The sequence below is a fragment of the Etheostoma spectabile genome, chromosome 3 (genome assembly GCF_008692095.1).
Source record: "Etheostoma spectabile isolate EspeVRDwgs_2016 chromosome 3, UIUC_Espe_1.0, whole genome shotgun sequence".
Taxonomy (NCBI): Eukaryota; Metazoa; Chordata; class Actinopteri; order Perciformes; family Percidae; genus Etheostoma; species Etheostoma spectabile.
Genome location: NC_045735.1, coordinates 32,439,487 through 32,453,157, shown reverse-complemented (window position 1 = coordinate 32,453,157; position 13,671 = coordinate 32,439,487). Strand labels below are relative to the sequence as shown.

General features: G+C 38.5%; 1 protein-coding gene across 1 annotated transcript in view; it reads left to right on the top strand.

Annotated features, from left to right (window-relative positions):
* ngef (neuronal guanine nucleotide exchange factor) overlaps positions 1 to 13,247 on the top strand; it is a 33,065-nt gene extending 19,818 nt beyond the window's left edge. The window contains exons 8-15 of the mRNA XM_032512135.1: positions 4,222 to 4,337; positions 4,659 to 4,738; positions 5,944 to 6,096; positions 7,593 to 7,756; positions 8,847 to 9,005; positions 10,924 to 11,003; positions 11,093 to 11,197; positions 11,352 to 13,247. Of these exons, the coding sequence (XP_032368026.1) occupies positions 4,222 to 4,337; positions 4,659 to 4,738; positions 5,944 to 6,096; positions 7,593 to 7,756; positions 8,847 to 9,005; positions 10,924 to 11,003; positions 11,093 to 11,197; positions 11,352 to 11,572 (1,078 nt within the window). The 3' untranslated portion in view covers positions 11,573 to 13,247. The remainder of the gene's footprint in view (positions 1 to 4,221; positions 4,338 to 4,658; positions 4,739 to 5,943; positions 6,097 to 7,592; positions 7,757 to 8,846; positions 9,006 to 10,923; positions 11,004 to 11,092; positions 11,198 to 11,351) is intronic.
* The last annotated feature ends 424 nt before the right edge of the window (positions 13,248 to 13,671 follow it).

Sequence of the window (13,671 nt, the reverse complement as noted above, 5' to 3'; positions counted from 1 at the left end):
TCCTTTTCACTTTACATTTCTTATTTATGAAGCCGTGTATCTGATGGCATCGCATTATGTGTTACTGAATTGAAAATGTGTGGGGGAAAAATTTTTTTATTTTAGGTTTGTATGTGTTTTAAATGAGAGGTTGTACAGGGGGTCCTTAGGAATTTAAGCTTTTCCAAGACCCTCTGAAAGATAAAGGGATATAAAACCCTTATAACAGGGAATAATCACAAGAAAGGGGAAGTTTCCAATAAATATTTATAGAAACAGATTTCTTTTTGCTACCAGTGGAGTCACCCCTTGCTGGAAATTAGATAGAATGTAGCTTTAAGGCACTTCCCAGTGGCTTTACCGTTCAATATTTTGACGGTCTCTGTATATGAGTCAGGTAGCTGTTTTTTATTGAAGCTAATGGTGGTGATTTATTAAAATATATTGTGACTTTTTATACTGGACAGTACTTTTGTCTTTCGAAAGCAGTAAATAAAACAAGACCTCTGCTCAGAACAATACAGTGGCCTGTCTGACTACTGATAATTATGAACACATGCCTGGAGAGAAAGGTGTCTGTGAGAAAGAATAAGAGGCGTCATTCCTCATGCATTGCTATTTTTTTATGTCTGCGATTGCTGTCAGCCCATCTTTTCAGTAGAGAACAGGTTTGTTTTACATCATGACAAATGTGATGTGCAGGGTGTGGTTGACTATGAATATAATGCGTATGTCCTTCTTAATAAACCACACATACCTAAGTGAGAGTTTGCTGTTCCCACGCACTGAAGAGGACAGGTGCCCTGGAATAACAGGCACTGAATGGGCTCTCTGCCAGCTACTGGAAAACACTTTTGAAATCTGAGGCTTGTTTTTAGTAGATGCACCACTAAGAATGTATGTCTATTAGATGTCATTATCCATCTGTTTAGAGGATGGAAAGTACATTATGCAAAGTCTGTTCAGAAGGTTTGGCAAAAGAGTCTGATCATACTCATAAGGGTGGTAGGAGTGCCAAGCCTAGTTAATAATCACATACGATCACATCAGTGACGGAGTTGCCAGGTAGAAGTATTAGCTTAGGAAGAAAATGAAAAAAACTGAAAACCCCAGCGACTAATTATTATGATACGTGGGAGGAGAACAGTTTAATTTTTTTCTCTCTCACCTATAAAGCATGTTCCTTTCTCATACAGCCTGCTAGAATTTAACAATGCTTTCACTTCCATTCTAGACAGATTATTGCCAGGAGGGCTGGGTATTGTGCAAACATCTTTGATACCGGTACCTTCAGTTCAATACTGGTTCTTGAACAATAGTTTTTTATATCAATATAATAAAATCAATTTAAACAATAAAATCAATTCTACAATATTACACATTATGGCACAAATCTTAATTTTTCCACTGTGACGCTTCTCGAGGTCAACAACACACAACAACACACACAAGGGTAATACTGTATAGTGCTTTTCTGGCCTCTACGACATGTAGACAGCCCATCACATTCGGTCTCGGTAGAAGCAGTTCCCTTGGTGCCCAAAAAGTATTTTTCAGTGCCCAGCCCTAATTCCCAGGCTGCATACTGTATATAAAGATAAGCTAATTTGCTCTTTCACTTCACATTAGCTCATTGACGTACAGGAGCAAAACCCTTTTTAAAAACAGCTCAGAGGTGATCCTCGAACCACCACGCGTGTTCAGGCCAATTAACAAAAATTATATAACAAAATGTATATAAAATAGGTCCAAATCAGTGTCTTGATGTTTTGTGAATGGCCACCCATTTTTAAGGGCACTGTGTACCTTTAAAGTTTGTTTTTCTTGCTGTAAACAAAAGTCCCATGAAATAACAAAAAACAACAATGACTTGATCAAAATATTTCCTGTGTAGCCAAGTTTGACAATTCAGGCTACTGTAGGTTAAAATCAGGAAGTTGTTTTACCATCCTTTTTCAGATGCTCTGTTTTTATAAAAGTTTGTCAGTGTTTCCTTACAAGGAAATGCTGCTGCTCTTCATTGGGCGTCACCTCAAAGGTTTATAGATACTCAAAAACTTTCCATTTGGTTTCTTGTTTGGTTAAATATGGTTAAGCTGTTCCATAGTATTTTTGATTCAGGTTAGTAGCTCACCTGGCACAATTTTCACTGGTAAATAATATATACATATAGATATATTAAAAAATAAAGGCTCACAAAAATATCCCCTTCTTCTAAATGTGATCAAAACATGGTGACAGAAAAAATGAATTCAAACAAACAATAAATATAGTGTGATAGAAACTGTGATGGCTCGGTGGAGGCTATGTGCCACGTAAGGCATATGCTCCAACAGGAGTTGTATGGCTGCTGCAGTCATGTTGCATGCACTATCAGTGGTCAGCGTGCTGACGGTAAATGCAGCTCTTGTTTGCACCACTGCATCGCTTCCTGATTTCCCAAACTACGGAGCAGGCTGAGACCCAAATCACAGAACGTGCAATTGTTACTACCCTTTGCCTTCAAACCAGCATCAATTGTTACAGGTACACTTGCAAAAAGTCAAGCAACGTTGAGGATCGTAGATGCAGTTGTTGGCCAAGGAAACTTAGTGCAGCAGATTAAAAACACAGTTTATTTTCCTTCGGAAGATGTCCAGCAGCTCAGAACTGGCAGAAACCAGTGGGACCCAGGTAAACCCATCTACTGTCCGGAGAAGTCTGGCCAGAAGTGGTCTATATGGAAGAGTTGCAGCCAAAAAGACTAAGACTTTCACACCTGCCTAAGACTTTTGCACAGTATATATGTATATATATATATATATATATATGTATATGTGTATACTGTGCAAAAGTCTTGTCGAAATGTCCTTGGCCAAGACACTGAACCCCGAGTTGCCCCCAATGCTGTGCATCGGAGTGTAAATGTGTGTGAGTGGTTATCTGATGAGGAGGTGGCACCTTGTACTGCAGCCTCGACCACAGTGTATGAATGTGTGTGAATGGTGAAGGGTCCCTGTGCTATGTAAAAGCGCTTTAAGTAGTCCTTGAGACTATATAAGAACAGTCCATTTACATTAACAGCTGACTTTAGCAGTTTAGATAACAGACAATAAACTGTCCTATTGTAAAAACAGACACGTGAACCAACCACAGACACACAACTGTCCTACTGTTATTACAGATGTAAAATAAGCACCGACATTTGTCTTGTTCATAGACTCATGGCGGTGAAACACTGATGGGTCCAGCCCACCTCTGAATGTGGTCTGAGTGTGTTCACACCTGTACTTAGCGGCCCACTTGTGATCTGATCACTTAGATAGGATTTTAACCAGGTCAAAATAGGGCCATCCCCCGTTGCTGCTGCCACAAATACTCACTAGTGCACAAAATGTTGATTAATCACCACTGAATATAGTCCCCCAAAAAATGCTCTGTTTCCTCTTGTTTGTATAGGAACGTCAGAAAGTGATGAGCATTAAACTAATACATTGTTGGTTTTTCATGGGATTTGTTGACAATACAAAATTAAACACTGCCCTTATTGTGAAGGACAGTTTAAGCCTGGAAGTCAGCTCTGCCAGCTCATGTTTTATTTGCTGTGGCAGATGTGTCTGGCCCCCCTCCCATTCAAACCCATTTCCATCAAAACAATGACAATGACTGACGGAGGTGCGTCATCCTTGAATGACGTAACTGGAATTCCCCGTCAAGCACAACAAAACTCAAATTAAACTGTCAAACAAGGCGGTGTTGATCACATACAATGCATATTTCTCACCTAAAATGTTTTCAAAAAAACATTTTAATTTGCTGTTTAGCTGTAATTTGAGAAAGTTTGTAACCCAGCCACCATATTTTTCCCTTCAAAAAACCAAGAACTCCCCCTAAACGGGGGTTTTTGTGATATTTCCTCGAGCCCGCCATTTTTTTTCTCTGAGGGTTTTTTTTTGGACTTTCCCAAAGAGGGATTTTGGTCCCTGAATTCAAAAGTAACCTAGTTTCCAGCTAATGCTTTGCAAATTTTCTGGCTATCCCCAGGTAGGAATTAATGGATGTTTTAAAATCATTTAAATGAATGTGCCTTTGAACACCGGGGATTTTTTACCCTAGATATCGCAAAAACCTGCCCTGGGTTTGTGTAATAGTTTTTTTTTTTTCATTTTCCCCCATCACTACATAAAAGATAAGAGAGGAATGGGTTTTTGAAAGGCCTGTATGACCCCAAAAAGCTGTTTTGTCTTAACATGACTGTCCGAGAGGAAACCAGGATTTCGGGAGGGCCATGGCCAGGGGAAACCCCCCACGTTCAGGGTGCCCTTTTCCCCTTTTCCTACCCTTCCTTTCAAGGATCACAAGGCTCAATTTCCCGAAAAGTGATGGGCCATAATGATTTAAAACAACATTTTATTACGGGGCGAGCCGGCCCTAAGGGCCCTAATTTTTTGCGGGGCCCCGGGGTTTGAGTCACCTATACCCCTTTGCTTTGTGTCATCCCCTCCCTCCACCTTCTAAATAAAAACCCCAATACAAAATTTTTTTTTAACTAAAAGATACATATAATATGAAGTAAAAAGGCTGGTATGGGGGTTGATTTTATATGTTTTTTAAGTTACGTACGAATTGGGGTTTTTGTGCCACGTAAGCTTTTTTTTAGGCTTTTTGTTTTTTTATTTGATTTTTTTTTCTCCAAAAAGAAACCCGAAAAAGCGACGAAAATAGAGAGGGAAGCAAAGCTATAAAAAAACATGGGGCACGGACAGGTGGCTTGTCCAGGGTGAGGCTCAAATTGAGATTGAGAACAGCAGTGAGGCAGTGTCATCATAATATATTACTTTTTATCATTAACATCAACATGTAATTTACATTGATTGTTGACATGAAGGATAAAATGATTGTGGCCTATATAACTTTCCAAACTTGTAAAACAGTTTTACTTAGAGTTAAACAGTGTTTTGGTGTCTGAAACCTCCCTGGTGTGTGTCTCATTGTCTCACCAGTATCTGAAACCATTACTCTGAAGCTCCCCACAAACTCGGCCTTTGCATGTTTTTATTTTTTTATTTTTTATTTTTTTGTGATCAAATAATATTTATATTTATTTTGGAAAGTAAACAGCAGCCTTTACATGTTTTTGACTCAGGGCTGATTTCAGTCGAAAGACCTAGTTAGGCTAAATCATTTCCTGTATTACTGGTTTTAGAGAAGTTTGAAAGATATGTATGTACTCAAGCTGAGTACACTGTTAAAGGAAGGGTTGGGGATGTTGAAAAGCTAGCAAGATTTAAAAGTAGCATTTCCTCGGGGCTCCGTCTAACCCCTCCCCCTGCCTTCAGGGCTAGGTCTAGCTGTATCTGCAGCCTTTTTAGTTGCTCTTTTTTCAGCAGTAGTCATTCTTTTCTTTGCCATTTTAGCAGGGCAGGCTGCAGTTGAAAGTAACAATTTTTTTCCTCGATTGTCCAGTACATTTGCAGTAACTATGGCATCAACAATGAACATTGTGAGTGAGTGGAGAGGACCTCCACCATTAGCTGCCTTTACACTTTATTTTGGCACATAACTCAGATAATTATTAAAGGCAGGGATGCTAACAATTTTTGATACAGACTTTTTTATATAGTTTGAAATGGTCTTTACACCAGACATGAATTAAAAATAATGAATAATTATGGGCTTTGAAAATAATGAGTGACTCAATGCCCTGCTTCTCCAAAGTCCCTGGGATGCTAGCAGAATGCATTGCACGGCTGCTCCCATAGAAATAGATGGGAAGCGGGTAAATGAGAAACTTTAACCTAATCTGTGTACGAGTCTGAACTAAATCTGCAATTCAGGCCTGGCTTCCAGCCAGGGTTCTCTAGGAACTGTGTTCCAAAATAGGAGCAATGCAGCAAACTTTTACTTATTTTTTTTTTTCCAGTTTTAGTATTGAAAAAATACATTCCATAACAATTAGAGCCAACTGTAAGAGATAAAGAATAGAATACAATATCACATGATGTTCTAAGGTTATGGATTTATGGTGTGTGTTTATTTCTTCCTCAGATTGTGAAAGAGTGTAATGAGGGGGTGCGAAAAATGAGTCGCACTGAGGAGCTAATCAGCATTGAGAAAACACTGGAGTTCAAATCCAAGGTAATCTAAGTCTTATTGTCTTGCATTTTGAATGTAAGGAAGTCACATAGTTTTGTTTTTCATGATGGCACATTGCAGATTTTGTGCCCAGCTTTTTCTTTGCTTATGTAGCTGTAACAAAGCGGAAGGAGAAAGTCATCAAAATCTGTTCAGGATTAAGGGGATTAGATCAGACCATAGTTGTGTCCCAATTAAGAGAGCACCTTCTCTAAGCCTGAAGACTTTTCATAAGTAAATAAGTCCCATTTCAAAGGTTTGCAAAATGTATCTGATAAAACCGGCTTTCTTTGGCCCGGTTTCAGACCTGGTTCATTCTTTGTCATTATCTGTATCTCACAATATTTTTGGTCACAGTGAACTCCTGGGTAGTTTAAATTGAAGAGGGAATGTATTTTGTGGAGACTATGGCACCTGCTAATGCATGTTGTGACCAATAGAGGGCTTTAGTGCCGTTTAGTGAAGAGCTAAAGAGTGTATGCTGTTTGGTCTGAAGACGTGGTACCCTTGTGTTGACAATGTTAGTAAGGATAGCTTACTGTGTCAGTAATAAAGAACGCCTTGATGAAGTTTTTCTTGAAACCAAGAGAGCCATCTAGTGGGCTCAACAAATACAACTAATGGTTCATTTGGCCATCACTAATAACTAGGTAGTGGTTTGTCATGGATGGAGAGAGGCAAAGATCCATGTGCTATGTGAGCACAAGAGCCCTGTGTTATAGTCTCACTGTTTTACTAATAGCAGCCATTTGTCACTGCAAATAGTGCTAATAGTGATAAACTGTCATCGCGTGGATTTATTCTGATAAAATGTGCTCGCTCATGGTTTTCAGTTTTAACGGTCTTTCAGAATTTACAGAATGACAGAATAATGGAATTATGCCGTCCCTCTGAAATTCATAAGGGATTGCTGAGATCAACAGTTGCTTGGGACCAGAGCAACCACTCTGAGCCTATTCACTTGTGAAGAAATAGCCATAGTAACACAATTGTAACACAGAGTTTCCCTTCGGGGGTCAATAAAGTATTTCTGATTCTGATTCTGATAGTAACATGTCTTGAGCATGGATGTTCCACTGTCACACTCCACTAACCGACCCCAACACTGTTTTCACTGTAGAGCTGCAAGAATTAGTTAATAAATCAATCAGTTGTCATACTAATATATATAATTGAAAAACAACCTTTTTTAATAATTGTTTCATGAAAAAAATGATAAATTCCCTAATTCCAAGTTCTTAAATGTGAATATGTTTTAATTTCCTTGTTCCTCTAGTAACCTGAGGATCTTTTTTTAGATGTCTTGAACAAAACAAGACATTTGGGTTTTGGAAAAACTGATTTTTAACCATTTTTTCATAGACCAATCAACTAATCGATTAATTTAACGTCTAAATAGACCAAATGATGTACAAACTAAATCATCACCATTGCACTGTAGAGGAACTATAAAATATAGTTTGTATAGGAAATGTATAAACATCATTTGTCCTCTGCAGTCTGTGCCCATCATTTCCCACTCGCGCTGGTTGCTAAAGAAGGGTGAAGTGCAGCTAATGGCTGGACCGAAGAGTACTAGGACCATGCGGAGTCGTAAGCTTTACCAACCGGTGTACTTGTTCCTTTTTAACAATCTGCTGCTGGTCACCAAGCGCAGCTCAAGGTAAGCATTTGCCAATGAAACACTCAGCTGCCCATTTATTATATACACTTAAAACAAATGCAATCTAATACAACAGTGAGAGAGAGGGGTTTATTTAACTTTATCATGGAAGATGTAGTAAGTGGTGGTGATGAACTGGATTTCATTTAAGGGTGGCTATTTGATAATTCTATCTAAGGAGCCCAATTTGACTTCCATTCTCAGTCGAATCATCAAAGTGGTGGAAAATGTGGTTTTGAAACCAAGGGCCATTTTATTTGGGCTATAAGGTGGTGCTGAATATCTGATTTGACATAATTGCTTGTTTTTTCCCAATAAATGATGGTGCAAGCCTATTTTGTAATACATGCATTAGTAGAACCAACTCAACACACACACACACACACACACATACAACACAACACAACACAACACAACACAACACAACACACATTGGAGTGAGTTTGCAATTTGCACACTGTCCCAAACAGTCCTCCTGATTTTCTACCTACCATGTACCCAAGCAAGGGCAGTAATTTTCTTAAGCCTACGGTGTTTAATACTCAAAGTATACATTTTGATTGGAAATTACTTTTTTCAATCCAACAGGAGTTCACACACCACACACACACACACACACACACACCACTCACACACACACACACACACACACACACACACACAGTGGTAGTGTTGCAGGGATGTTTTTATGTTAAACAAAAATTATCTTACTCTTTAACAAAAAAGTCTATCGCTATAGGGATTCTTTCCATATTGTTAGATTTTAGACATTTAGAGTAATAATCTAAGCATGTCAGTGGCAAAACAAGCAGTTTTTGTGGACATAAATTGAAGGTGCAGAATTGCCCATTAACGTAACATTGCCTTGTTCCCATCAGTGACTTAGACACAACATGGGAAAATAGGGTCCGGATTAAAGTTACCTTTTAAAGGCAATTTTTTCATCAGATTAGGTAGATCAAGCTAGAATATTTTTTTGTATGAACTACCCCCTATAAGTGACAACTTGTGGTGTGGGTCAGAATAATGCAATATAATTCAACGACACTACAATTGTTTAGGTTAATTTAGGTTGTTAACTTGTTGTCAGTGGGGAGAAGTTCCAGGTTCTTGACTCATGCACACGGGCCATGTTGAGGACTGAAGATCTTGAAGACCAGGGCCAGCTACTGGCCAATGTCTTTAATCTTAAACTGCTGGAGAACCAAGAGGAGCGTCCAGTCAGCTACATGCTCAAGACCTGCAGCATGTGAGTATCTGAAGTACAATCAGCTCATAGTTTACATACTAGTGGTTGTTGATGAGATGTGGGTAAGGATAATGAGATAAAATGAAAAGAGGGGATCAAGAGATGGGCTTTGCTCTGCTTCCTTGCAAACTCTGGATGGGTTTGTTTGTGAAAACCATGCCGTTTTGTGATAGCAGATATGTAATCTTAGCGGGAAGCTTAAAGCTTTAGTGCGTAACTTTTTAATATTAATGAACATCCTTTTCATTCAAGCCATTGCCAAATGAGTTGATACAAAGCTAATTAAGACTACCAGTTCCACAAAACTTTCTATGTATTTCTTCGTATGACTGTGTTTTGAAGTTGTTGTCGTCCGGCGACCTTTGTGCGCAGAAACTCAAGTAAAGATAATTACCTCTTCTGAAGAGTCCATGATGTTTTCTTAATCCTCCGTGTCCTCCTCGACTACCAGCAACTGCGTGGAGGATGGCGCTTGCACGGTTACGGAAGGCTTGTGTCATGTGGATGCAGTGTTGTTGTCATAACTTAAAATTCCTCATGGGGGACAACAGAAGCGATAGCTTATGCACTATAGCTTTAACTGTTATTAAATTCATCTTCTGAACTGTTCAGAAAGCACTTTTATAAAAAAACAATCATTGTAAGTCATGTAAATATTTATGTAGAGAATACACATATGATTCACACATCTAAATATTAGTACATCTGTTTCACACTGATCAAATATGAAACATTTTAATGGGCATTTCAGGATTGTTCAAACTGCGGCAAAAACCCAGATTGAGACGCGGATTCTGTTGCATACATTTTCCAAAACTGCATCTAAAACCAGAATAATACCAGAATATCCCATATTTCTTAATCAAGAAAATGCTCAATCCAGTTCAGAAGTTATCATTATTTAGGGGAGGCAGTATCTTGGTCCGTAGGGGGTTGAGCTGGGAACCGTAGGGTTGCTGGTCAAGTCCCCGTCCAAAGTGCTGATTGGTAGCTGGAGAGATGCCAGTTTACCTCCTGAGCACTGCCTAGCACCGTCCCCCCCACATACCTAACCGCTCAGGCCCAGCACTGGCAGACCACTCACTCTGACGTCTCTCTATTTGTGCATGAATAGGTCATAAGCATGTATGTATTTCAGGCCTGTCTGTGCAGGGATTGCCAACAGAGTGTGAATTGTAATTTCACCACAAATTAAATTATTCTAAATATTCAAACCGAACGCTGTTTATATGTATCAAATTTGAAATATTTTCATATTTGGAAAATACGTTTTTTTTTCTTCAGTTTTTTGGACAACTGTGGCAGAGTAGAATAAGATATATTAGGTTTTGGAACACAGAAAATTGTGAGCCGGGTACAGGCACCGCCAGATGACGGTTCTTTCAGGGGCCGTGATGTAGAGTTATCCAGAAAAAGTGAACGTAATGCGGCGATGACAGTTAAGTTTAGGAAAAAAGTTGAACAAACAAGTGTTTCCTGGGTTTTCCCAGTGTTTTTGCCGCAAAGTGAACTCCGCTCTCCGGCTTGAACGTGCTGTGTTTCTTGTTGACACCACGCTGTGCTATTTCATTTTTGAGATTATCTTCCAATGAATATTGAAGATGATAAATAAGTGTTTTGGCATGTCTGGCCGAGTGACTCTATATTTATGGTATTGAAAGGGGGATTTATTTCTTGCATATTTTGTTTTGTTGTAAAAAAATCACACCCTGGTTGTAATTCATTTTTCTAGCCCATAATTCCATAAAAAAGAGTTAATTCAGAACTAAGATAGAGCTTGATATTACAAGCTTTAGAGACCTTCTTCAAAACATTACAGATGCTAGATATGACAGGGTGAGGTTTTAATTTAGAGGGTGTATTGCTAGACAAAAATGTATCTTTTACTGGTTACTCATCAATGGCATTCTGTAAACAGGAGTGATAAGCTTCGATGGATGTGTGCTCTTACTCCTAACCGACGCACACGCTTTATGTCTACTAGTGCCCACCAACCAGGTGAGACACAATATCACACCACCATTTTGTACGGCCCTCAACATGCAAATGTGGAGATGTGAACTCAAACTATCTGTGATGTTTTTCAGACTCTCCACAGGTGCAGTGTATTCAGTCGTACTCGTCTCAGGAACCAGATGAACTCTCCATTGAGATGGCTGATGTTTTGAACCTCCTAGAGAGAACAGACGATGGTGTGTAGAGGCAGAAATCTGCTCTATAATCCCATTTGAGATTGTTTGTTCTCTTTGTAAAATAAATAAATGATTAAAATGTGAGTGACATTTTACCTTGTACATTGTCTTCTCTTTCCATCTTCATGGCCATCATGGGTCTTCTGTATCACAGGCTGGATGATGGGTGAAAGGCTCCATGATGGCGAAAGGGGCTGGTTCCCTAGTCGAGTAGTAGAGGAGATCCAGAGCAAGGAGGTCCGAGCTCAGAATCTGAGAGAGGCCATCAGAATTCTGCAGGCCCATGAAGGTGGAGGAGGCCCGCCAACTGGAACCAGGAGTGGTGTAAGGGTGGGGAGACGAACCCCACGGGCCTCCAACTTCTCCAACCCTTGAATTGATCAAATGAGGGAGAGCAGTAGAGTAAATAAGTGAACCAGTAAAAGTGATGAATGTCACCATTAACAGTGGTGAATGTGCACTAAAAGAACTAATCAGGATACATGTGACTTAAATCCCATACAATGGCATTTTGTCCTTTTGATTTTCACTTTTAGAAATCCAAATGATCAACGTGCTTGAGTCAATAACCTTGTACAAGCAATGCTGCATGTCTCATATAAATGTCTACTGAAGGTGTTTGTAGGCCCAAACACTGTGGTGTGTAATGCATGGAGGAAAGCTCTGTGTTTCGTAAGGAGCTGTGTGCAAGGATGGCAAGAATCCTAAAAATCTTGTAAAGGTACTGTACACATTAGTGATGGACAAATAAAGCATCATGAAGGTTTGTGAGCCATTTTTTGTATTTTTTAAGCCCACTAGATGGCTCTCTCTGGTCAACAAAAGGTTGAAATCACACTGAGTTGCCACTCCTTAAGCCATTTCTTTAAACAAAAGAGTGGCATCTAGTGACCTCAGAAAATAAATAATATGCTCCATGAGGCTTCTTTTGCCCATCACTACTAAACATTCCTCATCTGCATGGGCACGTTTTAAAATTTGAATGTGTTAATTTAATTGTAAAATATCTTTTATCCCACAACACAAATGCAACTAGACAAAATAAAACAAGCTGCAAAAATCAAAATCGGTGCTTTAAATGTCTAATAAAATTGTATTGTATAAAAATTAGCAATGATTATTTTAAAAATCTGTCTATGAATATTTGAAAAATTAGTCAGCTAAAGTGATACAGCACCCAAATCTAGTTGAGTGTGAAACACTGACTACAGCCGGACCTGATTGCTGGCTGTAAAAGATTAATTGCTTAATTATGGAGAAGAAGAAGCAAGCCAAAAAGTCATAATGTAGTTTTAATGAAAACTCAACTCCTGGCAAATGTTCCTGGTGTTCTTAACTACTGTTTTAGAAGGACAATAACGAGAGTGGTAAACTATTAACTAACTGAGTTTTCTTTAAGTGCTATGCATTGGACGTTAGGGTTCCCCCACCTGCCAGATCCCACTTTACCCCCTGCGGACAACAGTATTTCACAGCAATCACTGCATATGATTAAATAAATTTCATTGAACTTGTAGAGTTAATTTGTTCATAACATAGAGCTATGTGTAAATGTAACAAAGACATTAGAAAATGATTGCAGTTTTATAGTGACATGTACTTGGAAAGGTGATGCAACGAAGACAGATATGAGTTTCTTTATTTGATGCTATGTAAACTAATATATTACCAATTGCAGCTTGGACTGAGTTTACAATTTGTCCTCCTGATTTTCTACCTGCCATGTATCCAAGCAACTTCAAATTTTTTTTAAGCCTGCGGTGTTTAATACTGACTGGAATATCACTTTAGTCAATATAACAGGAGTACACACACACACAGAATAAATAAATCCTGAACAACAATTTAATGCCAAATAACTGCAATATGTCGTAACTGTATAAAATGTATCAACACTATGAGCTATGGATCAGCATGATTGTAAAGCCTTGTGTCTTTAAATATGGCATGTGTACTGTAATGCAAACATGTGATGTTCAAGCTAATAATTACTAAATAATTGTTATTTTATTTTGTAAGATTAAATTATTGTTCATAAAAAAGCATTAATTAAAGATATGCTTGACTTGCTTTAATTATATTGTTTTTTAAGATTATTTTTGGGGCTATGGCACGTGGAGGTACCTGCTCAACCAGATGCGTTACCAGGGCACCCCCTCATTTTTTCATGTCAATTTTTCCCCAGTATAGAATAAACATAAGCCGTGTTGCATCAACTTATTTTTATGCGCATTTGTAAGTATTGCATTAGAAAATGTTTATGGAAACCATAACATTTGAAAAAAATGTTATGTTATGTTCCCTTGAGGTGGTTTTTGCCTTTTTCAAAAGAGTCAATGTGCTAAATTACTTTATTAATCCCTGTGGGGAAAAAAAAGTGTCTTCGCAACCAGGTACTTAAATACAGTTACAACATAAAATTGTATTAATACTGTACAATAAAATAAAATATGATCCAGTAATGTAAATTGACT